The sequence below is a fragment of the Rhineura floridana genome, chromosome 3, assembly GCF_030035675.1.
Source record: "Rhineura floridana isolate rRhiFlo1 chromosome 3, rRhiFlo1.hap2, whole genome shotgun sequence".
NCBI classification, from domain to species: domain Eukaryota; kingdom Metazoa; phylum Chordata; class Lepidosauria; order Squamata; family Rhineuridae; genus Rhineura; species Rhineura floridana.
In genome coordinates this window covers 33,312,578-33,327,268 of record NC_084482.1, presented here as the reverse complement: position 1 = coordinate 33,327,268, position 14,691 = coordinate 33,312,578, and the positions used below count along the sequence as shown (strand labels likewise).

The window sequence follows — 14,691 nt, the reverse complement described above, 5'->3', positions numbered from 1 at the left end:
GATGTCACAGATGCACTACCCATGTGGAGTTGCCCATTCGTACAAGATCATACAAGGTTACAAAGCTCCCAAGGCACTCAAGTGGGTCCTGCCAACAAGGGTGAACCATTCTTAAGTATTCCATTAATGAATCACAGCATTTTTGTTCTGATTTCTCCCTCCTCCCCCCCCACACCCCAAAATTAATCTTGATGTCAGAGATTCTGCTCCATTCTACTTCATGTTTCAGTATGTAGATATAACAATGCCAGTCAGCAAGGACTTATTCCACAACAACGTCTGGTCTGTTTGCTCACACCATTTGTTCTAAATCTAACAAATATGTTTGCCTCTTTGTTCTGTACAAATCTTCCATTTTTCTCAATGTTTTTGATTAATCTGTTGCTATAATTTCCACAACTTGCAGGCAATTACCATTTAACAATCTACATATTTAATCCCACTCAAATTGTTGAAAGTATGGTTCATATATTCCAGCTTCGCTTCTTGGTGGTGTTGATAGCAGTTACTCATCAGTATGGATTTTATTATGTTGGAAGTAAGACAACCTTTTCCCTAAAGGCTTTGTAATAAAGAATTTGGTTTACAAATTAAAGAGTGGTTTAAAAAGAAAAATCTTGGTGGGAAAACACAAGGCAAAGGCCGTGCATGAAGAATACCAATGTGAAAGACAATTTGCTAAGAACTCTTAGTTAAAGGATTTCACTTATCACCCTCTCCCCGCACACACACACAACTATGCATGCTTTTAGCAACTTACAATCTTTGAAGCTTGTCCAGAATGGTTATCACATGCAATATCTCTTCGCATAGCCTAGTTTTATGGGCTATTATGCACAAAGGAGGAAAAATGTCTATATCCAAAAATAATTACATGGTTTACATCACAACTGCATCATTTGTGGCCCAGAGAACCAAAATAGTCCTTTTGCCAGGTATTAGGACCTGCAGGGTACCTGTACTCTGGAGGTGATTGGAGGGGGGAGCAGTTTGTAGTTGCAGGCAGGCAGCAAATACAGAAAATGCATAGTTCCTGGGAGATGGCATCATAGGTGGTTGGTGGGCTGTGTTCAACATGGCATGTGACTAGTTGCAGAGCTCTAGTATATACAGTATGTACAGTTTTGAAGCCTGAGAATCTTGAGCATGGCTTTTGGGCACTTCATTCTGCATTGTTGTCGCAAACCTTAACTGATATGTGATGTAAATGCTTAAGGTTTTGCAAGGTCAGCTTCCGTCTCTCATAATTGTGCAAAGGGTCTATCTCCAACCATCCCTTGTTTGCAGCTTGGGATGCTGAAGAATAGGCATATTACTGGATTACTATGGTAAATTACTCTTGCAGAAGAAGAACAGGGCCAGCCTCCGTGGTGCACTTTGCATCTTAATGTGTTAAATGCACTTATTGACAATGGAGAGGAGGAACAACTGATGTAGCGCCAGTACAAGCCAGATGGTCACTGTGATTATTAAAATAATGCGGGCTGCAAAACCTCCAGGATAGAAAAGAAAAGAAAAAAAGTGCTATTATGGAATTTACAAGCTTGGTAGGGGATCATATTGCAAACAAATCTGAATTTATAAAGAGGTTATTTATCATTTTGAAAGATAGCAATGAGTTTGATTTGCCAGTATTTATTCTTCATTTTCCCCTCTGTCCTTAGGTTCAACTAATCCACTATAACCATGAGTTATATACAAATGTTACAGAAGCTGCAAAAAGTCCCAATGGCTTGGTGGTAGTTTCTATATTTATGAAAGTAAGTACAGTACAATTTTATCAATGCTGAGTTATATTCCCTTCAGAAAATTGCAAGATTTGAGGAGCATTCACCACTTCTAGTATTTAAGTCCTATAACAGTGCAATCCTATGCATATCTACTCAGAAGCACAGTCCAGGTAAGTGTGTATAGGAATGCAGCCTAAGCTACCAATTTTTTTCTTTAGTAGCAGTCAGATGCTGCCCACTGTTGGGGGATAGCAACGTTATACTTTAAGGTGAAAAGCAATCACTGTGGTTGGGCACCCAGTGTGAAGCTTGATTGCCGCAGACAGTTTTTGCCTTTCAAAAAATATATGAAGATGTTTTCATTCTTTTAGAATATCCACTGCAGTCCTCTTGTAGGCCACAGTCCAATACCCACTTACCTGGGAGTAAGCCGCATTGAACTCAACTGAACTTATTTCAAAAAAGACATTGACAAGATTGCACTGTTACTACATCTTTGCTTATCCAGTCCTCATTCTCTCCCACATTTTAACAAATGGTTTTAGAATGGATTTTCCTGTGGCTGTATTACTTTGATGTACACTGAGTGTCAATTTGTGCTGAAAAGGATTTTATACATTTTAATAAATACAAAATTATTGTGGGGCAGTGTTCTATAAATCCCCAAGAAGGAATCAAACCTCTGCTGTACTGAGCAACATGCATACACTTAGGGTGAAAGCAGGCGTAATATTTAAAGAGCAATTCTTTGTGTGTCCTATCTTTTTGTGTCCTGGACTGAGTCCTGAGAAATTCATCCTGCATGTTTTCAATGTCGTTCACTCTGAATGGGATAAAAGCCAGCTGTGGTGGAGACGTACTGGTTAGCACCCATGAATCACCAACACATCCTCCAGTCCCCAAGTCCATTGGAGTAGTAACTGGTTTGGTTTTGTATTGTTGCATTTTTAATAAGGTGGGTGAACATATATGAATATATATGTTTGAACATATATATTCTAATTTTAAATCCTTTCCCCATAACTAAGTTCAACAGGTGGAGAAGTTTGGTGTCAAACAAAGAGATGACTGACGGGTCAGAAAATTGTGGAAATCATTAGAGCTGTGCACTGGATTCAGCTGAGGCCCAAGCCAAATTAGTCCCATTCGGACATTTTTGGTTCTCAGCCGTCTCAGGTTCTGCTGCAGATCACTACAGGGCAGATTTGATGGCCCGGAGTGACCTGGGGCTGTCAGGGAGCAGGGCATCAGGCAGGAAGAAGAGGCAGCCGCAGCTCTCCTTCATACCTGGGGAGCAGAAGCAGCAATCCTCCTGGGTGCAGGTGCCCTTTGCAAAACAGCAGCATACAAGATCGCTACCACTTGCACAATACTGTTTTGCAAAGACAAAACAGCATTACGAAGGATCACTCCCTCCCCCTCAGAGCCAGAGAAACGATCCTAGGCGATGCAGGAAAGCCCTTTGGAAAACAGTGTCTCCCAGGATCACTCCCTTCTGCGCAATGCTGTTTTGCTATCAGAAAACCCCTTGCAAAACACCATCACACAGAATAAATTGACCCCGCTGTCAGTCAGAAGGGGCGGCGAAGGAGACACAATGTCTCCTTCCCCCTTCCCACCATACGTTTAATTGGGTTTTTTTTACCCTGTTTATTTATTTATTTATTTTATTACATTTATACCCTGCCTTTCTTTTTTCAATGAAACCCAAGATGGCTTACATATGGTTACCAGGCATTTGCCCATCCAGGCACTGACCAGACCTGACCCTGCTTAGCTTCAGCATGTGCCCATACCATAGCCTGGGACCAATTAGACTTATTCAGAAGTGGCTCTGAGCTGAGGTGGGTGGTCCTTGGGTTGACCCAGGGCCGGTTGGCCTGATGACCTCCCCTTCCAGATTAGAGCCACAGAGTGGATAGGGAGGTCTGTGCACAGCCCTAGAAATCATCATAAGGAGCCCTTGAAATCTGAAGGCTGCACTTTACAAAAAAGTTTTTAAAAATTCTGAATATTTTTTCTCTTTCTGCCCATGCAATGCTACAACAGTATTTTCCACTTTAAATGTAACCATCTTCACTGCTCTACTATCTTCCCTGTTTATTCTATTAAAAAGTGAATTCTTTTTACTTTTAAAGAGATCAGTACAGAAAGATAAGAGGCAAACTGGTGATGCATTCACTCTGTCTGATTTTTAAAAAAATAAAAGTTGGCATTGGCGTGCTCTCTGAAGAGCACAAGGTAGGCCTCCCAGGAAGAAGGAATCTCTTCTGAACCTCCTCAGAAGGTATGAAGACTGGACCACTAACCAGAGTGGCAGCATATGTTCTCCCATTGTCTATGCAAATGCAGATGGCTAGAGGCCTTATGTTACATTGAGGGTAGATATTTGGCAGCAGAACCAAGTCTAGGAATCTGGGTCGTGTCCAGAGAGCTGAAAAAGGGGGGAAAGGTTGGAAGTTGGGAGATGCTTAACCCTTCCTCGCCTACTGTTTCTTTCTGTATCCTCCTCCCTTCATCCATCCCCTGCTCCCCAGTATGGGTTCTCAGATTTGTGTTTGCTGTGACTAAGGTAAAGTGGATTGGTGAGGGGTGCAAGGGGTACAGTGATGGATGGATAAAGGATTAAGCAAATCCTCCTCCCTGCTGCTTTTCAGCTGGATGGCAGCAGCTCACATTCTCAGATCAGATCATGCTGCCAAACAGATTGTTCAGCCCTCACATTGCAGGCTGGACAATCCATTTTTCCCAGTACTTTAAAGCATACTTAGGACCAAGTGATGTTTTGATCTATTTAGGACAAGGCTGAGCATTTAGAAGTGAATATTCCTTTAATCTCATTTCTTAACTTTTGGAGAGGTGGAGAGGTTTTATTTATTTATTTAGAAAAGCTCTGTATGGCACAACTGGAGTACTCCTCTTTCCCAACAGCAGAGGATAGTCCAATAAAAGAGGTCTCTCTGTTGTTCATTCCTGGTCCTGCCCTTTGGCTGATATCAATAATATGTTTCTAGAAAGGTGGCGGAGAGTGAATTTTGCTTCATGAATTTTGAAGACTTTCTTAGTGGAGGATGCTGTTTTGTACCGAACTGTTCCTTGAAGACACAGCTTATTGATTTCTTGTGTAGTCCAAACCCAAGAGTCAAAATGTCAACTGCTGATTAACTCCTATATAAAATTTGCAGTCAGGCACCGCTCAGCAGCTATGTGGCCTTGAATCATGACCACAACATGAAAATGTAACCAAGCATCAATATAAATAGAGGCAGAGGCCTGAGGAGAATCAAAGGAGCAGAAGAAACAAAGGAGAAGCAGATTCATAGGCTGGCAAAGAATAAAGCATATTTCATATCAGAATATCTCACACAACCTCAAAGACCAGCAATGATGAAGTCTCATATATTAAAGGGTTTGGCTTCTTCTATCTCTCTCTTTTTTTTTTCAGTGCTGCGCTGAAACCTGCCCTCCAATTTTTTCAATGTTTCTTTCACCTACAAAAGAGGCTTCTTTTTTTCTGCCTCATTCATATGGTGCTTTAGAATTTCTTTACCATTTGGGGGAGTGCAGGGTTGAGCTTGTTGTGAGGTGGCCAAGGATAGCGTGTGTTTCTTCTTTCTGTTAATCATTTACCCAGTACTCTGCAGACTCCCTGGCTGCCTGTGCTTCCAGATCTGAAAATGTCATATTGGAGAAGTTATCTTATGATGTCTCCCCTTTAGGGATGAGGGATAAATTCCATTCTGTTGGCATTTAAAGGCGAACCTACCCAGTTTGTACTTCCTGAAATAATATGCAAATTGAAACACAGCCACCTCTAAAAATTTGCACTTGTTCGAATTTTGAAATGCAGTTTTCCAGCCAAGTAATGTGTACAAAAATATATACGCTGTAAACTGCTTGTAAGATCCTCCGTGGCGCAGAGTGGTGGTAACTCAGCCAAAGCTCTGCTCACGGCCGGAGTTCGATTCCAACGGAAGGAGGAAGTCGAATCTCCGGTAAAAGGGGTCGAGGTCCACTCAGCCTTCCATCCATCCGTGGTCGGTAAAATGAGTACCCGGCATATGCTGGGGGGTAAAGAAAGGCCGGGGACGGAACTGGCAATCCCACCCCATATATACAGTCTGCCTAGTAAACGTCGCAAGACGTCACCCTAAGAGTCGGAAACGACTCGCACTACAAGTGCGGGGACACCTTTACCTTTTTAAACTGCTTGTAGGTTTTACTGCAATCAAGCAGTATATAAATTTTGTTAAATAAAACAAAATTGGGGAAAGTCATGACTATTAAAAGTGCTATGATACTGCTTTAAATTTATTAATGCAAATGGGGCCATAAATGCAGCAGCAGCAGCTTCATCTGATTGCAGCCCTCGTCCTCAGAATGAACTTTATGCAAACTGTGGTTGTGCCTTTATTTCCCATATGCACACACCCACGAAATAGATGCACTTTTCCAAAACAAGATGTTTGTGATGACTAGTTTTTGACAATGAATTCTTTCCCTCACAGGTATCTGAATCATCAAATCCATTTCTAAATCGTATGCTTAACAGAGACACCATAACAAGAATAACGTATAAAAGTAAGTTTCTTTTTGGCTCCACATGGAATAGCTGCATAAGGATAATAGGAAAGTTATTCAGCAGGTGCATCTCACATTGTGAAGAAGACCTAATTCAAGAGTTACTATGTGGAACTTCCAGAAGTGGCTGAGAGCTTGTTCATGCTTATCTTGGGGAAACTACTCAGAGAGATTTCACAAGATATGTTCAGGCATTTCCAGATGTTGGTGGGGGGGATCAATATAACATGTATTTATAATCATTTAATTTTTATAAACTTCTTTTCAGTCTAAGCCTTTGAAATGAGTAACAATAATTAAAACATAATAGAAGACATACAATACAAGTAATGGGTAAAAAAAAAACCAACTCACCCTGTAAGTTACCACACAAGGTGGTTTGAGCACTCTGGTTAGCCTGTGTGAATTTAAGATACAACTTCTCTGGAACCCATAATTGCTTTGAGCTTTCTCAAAATTTTCCTTATATTAAAATGCTTGTGAATCTAAATGTCATGCATCCTGAGGTGACACATGGCAAAAACATGGTATGGCAATGAGGAGCATGCCAATAGATTCTAACATATCCCCTTTCATGGGCTCCTGCTGGGAGGAAGGGCAGGATATAAATAAATAAATAAGCAAGTAAGCAGGTTCCCTATTCCACTTCCTAGATTTTGCTAACCCATACTTTGTGGCAGTGTCCAAGTTGACAAACTGTGGTTAGTGCATGTCTCCAAACCATGATTGGATACCATGGTTTCAAAGGCTGTTTTATGTACCATAATCCATAGTTTGCCCACTTCCATGGTGGCACCTCATCTGTGAAATTCCCAACCCCTTCAGATGCAGCTGGCACTGACATTATTTGTTTTTCAACACCACCTAAAAACACATCTCTTCATCCAGGCTTTTGTGGAGATTTGATCAGGTGTTTCAATTGTATATCAGCAATTGATTTCTGCTATATTATTGTGTTGCTATTTTATGTATTTTATCTGTTTTGAGAGCTGTTTTATTGTTTTACCAGTACATTAAGATGTGCATTACCCTACGATCCATAAAATTGATGAAGAGTGAGATAAAAATAAAATAAATAAATAAAATAAAATTAATTTGGACATTATGATAAACTATGGTTGGCAAAAACCAGGTAGTAGAGAAGACAACCTATATGGGACATGGGACAAGAGAGCACACGAGTATGAGTCAAGAGCTTTGATGGGAGGTAGCATGGGCCATGTTATTAGAATTAGAACATCAGCATTAGAATGCAGTTATATTGTTGTCAAAGACAGTAAATAAGAGTTACTTCCCACAGTAACAAGTATTGATTAGAAGCATTTTCAAGACAAAAATGGCAATGCAAAAAAAAAGTTATTTCAAGTAATTTTGCAAATGTCTTGGATGATGGATTATAGCGTCATGGCTGAGGAAAAAAACCTAATTTTGTTTCATATATTAGAAGGGATTCTGTGCCGGTTTTAAAAAGCTGGCTCTTTAAAGTCATACTTAGGAACTTCATCTGTGCAATCAATGTTTAGTTTCAGTTTGAAGAAAATCAGAAGTGCCATTCACTTAATTGTGGTTAGAATAAGGAGTGTAGAATTAGGTTCAATATCAGGAAAAGTTAATACAATAATTGAAGCTAAGATTTTCATAGCATCACAAGAGAGATGCTACAGAAGATGGGTCAGGATCATCCCAAGAGCCAAGTGACCCTCTGATTTTCATAGGGTTTAGTTTTGTTTTTAAATGAGTGCTTCATTATTTTGTTAGTGATTCCTGACAGCCCACACACACACACACACACACACACATTACGGGAACTCATTAAAATGGCTGTGAAAATGACAGGAACTATTTTGATAGTTCAAAGAATTATTGCTTTAATATTCTTGCTTTTTAAAAGCCAAGAAGTGAGGGGCTCAAGATTCTGGGTTGAAGCATCTGTGTTGTATTTCCATAAACAGCACATCTGTCGTTAGAGGAAACAACACAGCTAAAACTAGTGTTTGAGGGCTTCTTCACACATTGAGTGATTTAGATGCACACCTAAAAATGTAAAGTATGAATGCACCAAATATATTTTTGCAAATATTTGTATCATATAGGCATACCTATCAGGAAGCCATGATGGAAAGCATCTCTCTGTTGAGTGTACACTTGTTTGCAAATCCAGGTTTGCTGCTGAATAAGCTGTAGAATGGTCCTTAGTTGGGCTTGTCAGAGGCCGGTGGGAGCAAAGCCGACAGAGGTGGAGCTGGCAGAAAGGGCTGCCACATCCAGCTGCGGTCCAGAGGCCCTTTGGAGGGAAGGACACTGGCTGTGCTGGCAGGGCACCGTGGAATGCAACAAAATACATGTTTCCTTCCACCACCCCTTTTCCTGGCGTACCACCTGCTGCAATGGAGGGCCAGGGAGCCAAATGGGACCTGGATATCATGTAAGTCCCCTCCCTTCACCCCTTCTTGCAGTTTGCAGGCTTTCCACCTGCTCCCCTTATGCTGGACTGGGCTTCCATGGTGGACCTTTGACTGAACTGGCCGAGTCCCAGCTCAGCCATGGCTGAGCTGGCGTGAGGGACTATTGCTGATACAGCCTGGCTGAGCCAGGACCCAGCTGGCTCAGCCAAAGATCCACCATATCCAACTCGCCTCAGCCTGGCATAAATGCAAGTTGGATTGTGCCCTAAAGCATCTACAAAAATATGGATGCACTTTCAATTTGTGCTGCATTAAAAAAAAGAGGGGTCTGATTACAGTGGAATTGCCTCCTTACCCAGGATGGCTGAGGGAGTTCCACTCAGTGTTATTAAATTTAAAGCCTAAGAAGAGCAAAGTTTACCTGTCAGATTATATATTTTAATTAAGAAAGCCCAAATAAATTAACGTGACTTGGTCACAAATATTGTGCATAAGATCTAGTTCATACATCATAGAGCAGAAATGAATTATCACAGTATTTTAGGGATAGCTGAGGAATTCAGCCTTTGCGAATTCTAGTGCAAAAACTAAACTGATCTGCACCTTCTGGATTAGTGCATAGATCAGATTCTAAACTCAAAAAAGTATCAAAGTATGTTTAATTAAATGTGTATCTTGAAAGAAAATGTATTTGGAAATTCATATTTTTGAGAGTGATTACAATGCAGTGATTACTAGAAGCCAACATGGATTTATCATGAAATCCTGCCAGACTAATCCCATTTATCCCATTTTTTTAATTGGGTAACCTCCCTGGTAAACTGTGGGAATGCTGTGGACATAATATATCTCAACTTCAGCAAAACATTTGACAAAATGCCCCATTATATTCTGATTAGCAAAGTAGCTAAATGTGGGTTGGATGGAACAACTATCAGGTGGATTCACAGCTGGCTACAGAATCATACTCAAAGAGGTCCCTTCTCAACCTAGGGGGTGGTAACCAGTGGGGTACCACAGCGCTCCATCCTGGACCCAGTGCTCTTCAACATTTTTATTAATGACTTGGATGAGGACGTGCAGAGAATGCTTTTCAAATTTGCAGATGATACAAAATGGGGAAGGATAGCTAATACCCTGGAAGATAGAAACAAAATTCAAAGGGATTATGATAGGCTGGAGTATTGAGCTGAAAACAACAGAATGAAATTTAACAGGGATAAGTGCAAAGTTCTACACCTAGGAAAAAGAAACCAAATGCACAGTTATAAGATGGAGGATACTTGGCTCAGCAATACTACATGTAAGAAGGATCTCGAAATTGTTGTTGATCATAAACTGAATATGAGCCAACAGCGTGATATGGCTGCAAAAAAGGCAAATGATGTTCTAGGCTTCATTAACAGAAGTATAATTTCCAAACTGCATGAAGTATTCGTTCCCCTCTATTTGACCTCATCTTGAGTACTATGTCCAGTTCTGGACACCGCACTTTAAGAAGGATGCAGACTTCCGGGAAGGGTGACTTCGCTTGTGCCTGCTTTTGAGACGTGCTCCCGCCTCAGAAGAAGCTTATCCAGATATAAATCAGTCAGAACATTTTTTTTTTTGACTGATGAAATTTCTCCTGGGCAGGGAGAAACGTAGAGATCAACCTCAAAAGCCTGTTTTTGTTGGGAGGACTGGATTTCATTAATTTATGAGAAAAGGTCCAGCCAGCAATGCCGGACGGACTTCCGAACAAGCTCTATCTGATTAATGCGACACGTTTATCTTTTCTTCAAAGAGAAAACGGACTAACAGGCAAGCACCCTTCTTTCTATTCTTTTTTTTACTTGGTTTAAATTGTTGCAGCAAAAAGAGATTTGTCAAATGAATCAGCTTTAAAGAACTTCTGGGTGAGCTATAACTCTTCTCTGTTATTCACGAAATTAACAGCTTATCTCTGTTTCTATTGCAAAAAGCTGTCCTGGAAGTGCATTCTAAAGATATAAACAGAAGAGGGATTTCTATTCCGAGGAGAAAAAAAATAAAAAATATGATCTTTGGAACATTATATTGACTGGGACTATTCTTTTTTTGGTCTATTTTATTTTGACGAATCTGCTTCTTCACGACGCCACTAACTGTTTTGATGCTGGGAACTAAATTTGTTTTGTATTCTTGAACATAGAGAGATAAGGCAGGCTGCTCTGTTTATACTGTGATGTCATCAAGCCTGGAATATTAACCCAATTGTTGCTGAAATAAGAAGTGGTTCTTCTTTATTTTTGTTTTGTTTTGTTTTCGTGGTTTTAAAAATGGCAATCAAGAAAGTGGCTGAGAATCTGGAAGTAATTATGTTTCAGAAAATAATGGATGAGATTGAGATAACGAAACAAACCCTGCGACAGGGCAGTAAGGAGCTGAAAATTGAACTGAGCAAAATGACGCAGGAGCTTAAAGAAATAGGGGATCCTGTGAGAGAGGAGAATGAGATCAGAGAGGAGAAAAGAAAAAATAAAGGGAAGATACAAGCCCTGGAGATTGGAACAAATGTGGAATTGGAAAAAGATCTGGAGTTTATGGATATTAGAAATAAAATCTACTGTTTGGAATTTAACGTTATCTCTGAAGAAATTAATGAAGATAGAGATAAAGTTATCAGTGGCTTGGATAATCTTCTGGACTGGAATGACGTGATGGAGCTTGATATAGAGAAAATCTATGGAATTAACTGCAGCCATGTGACAATGGAAAAACTCTCAAGAGATGAGCCAGTGCATTTTGTAAAAAAGAAGAACAGAGATATGACTTTACAACAATATTTCAGCAAGTTATTCAGAATCGATGGCAAGAAAATATTTGGGATAGAGGAAATTCCCATCAGACTCTTATTATATGACTATGGCTATGACAGCAAGATTATTATGGAATACTGATAATGGAAGATTGGACACTGAAATTACTGGACTTAACAGGACTATTGAAGATGGAAGATGGAATTAATATGGATAATGGAATAATGGCTATTGAAATTATTGGACCTAACAGATTTTGATGAGATGGATTAATCGATATGTTTATTTGGACTATGGTTATGACAATAAGATTATTATTATTATTAACGAGATGGATTAATCGACATGTTTATTTGGAGAAAAATTGATAGATATATTTCTTAAAGAATTGAAACCTCTCTTTGACTTTTTGTGGAAAGAATAAAGTAATGTTTATGAGATTTGATGATTAATTAAGATAACTACTGGAGGAAAGTGATTTTATAATATAATTTAAGATACAGGATTGTTATATATTGTAGACCTATAACTGATTTGATTTGCGACAAATGGGAAGTCAACATTTTATTTTTTTGTTTAATCATTTTTGTTTTGTTTTGTTTTTTGTCTTTGAATGTTTTATGATTTTGTTTTGTTTGTTTTATGAAAATTTGAATAAAAAATTGTAAAAAAAAAAAAGAAGGATGCAGACAAACTGGAACAGGTACAGAGGAGGGCAACGAGGATTATCAGGGGACTGGAAACAAAGCCCTATCAGGAGAGACTGAAAGAACTGGGCATGTTTAGCCTTGAGAAGAAAAGACTGAGGGGAGATATGATAGCACTCTTCAAGTGCTTGAAAGGTCACCACACAGAGGAGGGCCAGAATGTCTTCACGATCATCCCATAGTACAAGACACGGAATAATGGGCTCAAGTTGCAGGAAGCCAGAGTTCAACTGAACATCAGGAAAAACTTCCTAACTGTAGAGTGTACAGCAATGGAACCAATTACTTAGGGAAGTGAGGGGCTCTCCAACACTGGAAGCATTCAAGAGGCAGCTAAACAGCCACCTGCCGCGTATGCTTTAATTTGGATTCCTGCATTGAGCAGAGGGTTGGACTCAATGGCCTTAGAGGCCACTTCCAACTCTATGATTCTATGAGAGAAAGTATGTGTAAAATACGTATATAAAGTAAATGCAAATTTTTGCAGACTGAAGCAAAAATGAGATGGAACAGATTTATGAGTGAATACTTGCAAAAATGACACAGACCATAAACAGACAGGTTCTCTAACCCTATACATTCTGAAATTCATAAAATCTGCCATTTTCAAAATGCTGATTTTGATGCCAATTTAAATTTGCCATCAAAAACTTACCCTTATTTTGATTAGTTGAATGAGTGACTTAATATAAAATATACTAACAATGCAATTCCATGCATGTTTACTCAGAAGTAAGCCCTACTGTCTTCAATGGGGCTATTTAGGTTTCCATCCTAAATTCTATCTATTTGATAGTCAAATATTTACTGCTACTGCTGCTGCATGGGAGCTGAGAGAAACTGTCAAATATTCACTGCCACAAGCCAGATAATGTCAATTTTTTGTCAGATTATTACCACATGTCCAGTAGCAAATGTTCAGATGTCAGTCGCAAATACAGAGCCTTGAATACACTAAATATCCAGAGACTGTGTATGTGACCAGAGGACACTTGACATATATTCACCATCAAAATTCTTTGATGGTGATTTTGTAGGGCATATATATTTCAGATGTATTACATTACACAGAAGTGAGGAAGGAAGATGCATGAATGATTTTTATTTATTTATTATTTGATTTATATCCTGCCCTTCCTCCCAGCAGGAACCCAGGGCAACAAACAAAAACACTAAAAACACTTTAAAACATCATAAAAGCAGACTTTAAAATACATTAAAACAAAACAACTTTAAAAACATTTTTTTAAAAAGCTTTGAAGACATCTTTAAAAAAAGGTTAAAAAATATTGTTTTTAAAAAAGGTTTTGAAGTTCTCATCTTCTTAATTCTCTGTTGTTTTAACGTGTGAAGTGAGTCTTATGGTTCTCATCATCAATGAACTTCCACTAGGCTGTTCCTACTCTGTTTCAGTAATGTCTGTAGGGAACAGTGAAATGGGGTCACAAAGATGATGTTGACTTTGGAAGTAACTGTGATGTTCCTGATTATATTGTAAATATGGTAAGTGCTGGTTATATAGAAGATATATGGTAAGTAGAGTGAAAGAGGAGGGGGGAGTACATGAGCGGTAGAATGCTGGATGATTGGCTGAGCGTTTGAATGGCTGGGAGTATAAATGGAAGAATGACAGTTGAATCTGGGAGGTGGTTTTTAGAGGGTGTTTAGGAGGTGGTGTTTGAGAGGTTGAGAGAGAGGTTGGTGGTGTGGGGAGTGAGTCGGAGTTCTGAGGCAATTAGTAAGAAGTTAAGTACCTAACAGAATATAGATGAAACCATACGCTTGTGAAACATTCCTTAAGTAATCTTGTTATTTCTGATATTAAATAAATACTTATTTGGTTTACCAAAGGCCTGATCCTTGGCTGGGGGAATATACAGACCAGAAGGGAGGGCAAGGTAATTACCAAGGCTGAACAGAAACTGTATCTAATGGTGGCAGCGGTGAAGGGAGAGATTGTAACAAGTCACGTATCCAGAGCAACCCAGAGTTGTATGCTTTAAATATAAAGATACAAGGGGGTTGGAAACAGCATAGGCACACAGCCACAAAGTAACAAGCTATAGAGAGACTTAGGCAAAGTCTCTGGAAGTTTGGGTTACAGAAAGTGACTGGTGGTGCTGCCTAGCAGTGGGATCTAGGGAGATCTGTGCTAGAGCTGTAAAGGGTAAAAATAAACCTGACGTTCCTGTCTGCTGGTAGCCCCAAGTGAGAGCTTCACAGGTGGTGCTGGGGAAGGACGTCACAGTAACCACTACAGTCAACTCTATATGATCATTGCCTATAGGTGTGTTTGGAGCAGTGTATGAAGCAGCCACATGAAAATACTTCCCATGCTACTCATGTAATGTATGAACAGGCTCTTATTCTCCTTGTGTTCAGTATATAGCTTAACAATATTGTCACTGATGTAACTAAGATGATCCTAACATTGAAGAGTTGAGGAAACCACATGTCTTACTGATGTGGCTGGGTTATATTTTGTATT

General features: G+C 39.5%; 1 protein-coding gene across 4 annotated transcripts in view; it reads left to right on the top strand.

The window, feature by feature from the left end:
• Positions 1 to 14,691, top strand: part of CA10 (carbonic anhydrase 10) — a 463,009-nt gene that overhangs the window by 425,748 nt on the left and 22,570 nt on the right. For all 4 annotated transcript variants that reach the window (XM_061615291.1, XM_061615292.1, XM_061615290.1 and 1 more), the window contains 2 exons: positions 1,665 to 1,760; positions 6,239 to 6,311. In XM_061615291.1, coding sequence (XP_061471275.1) covers positions 1,665 to 1,760; positions 6,239 to 6,311 — 169 coding nt within the window. The remainder of the gene's footprint in view (positions 1 to 1,664; positions 1,761 to 6,238; positions 6,312 to 14,691) is intronic.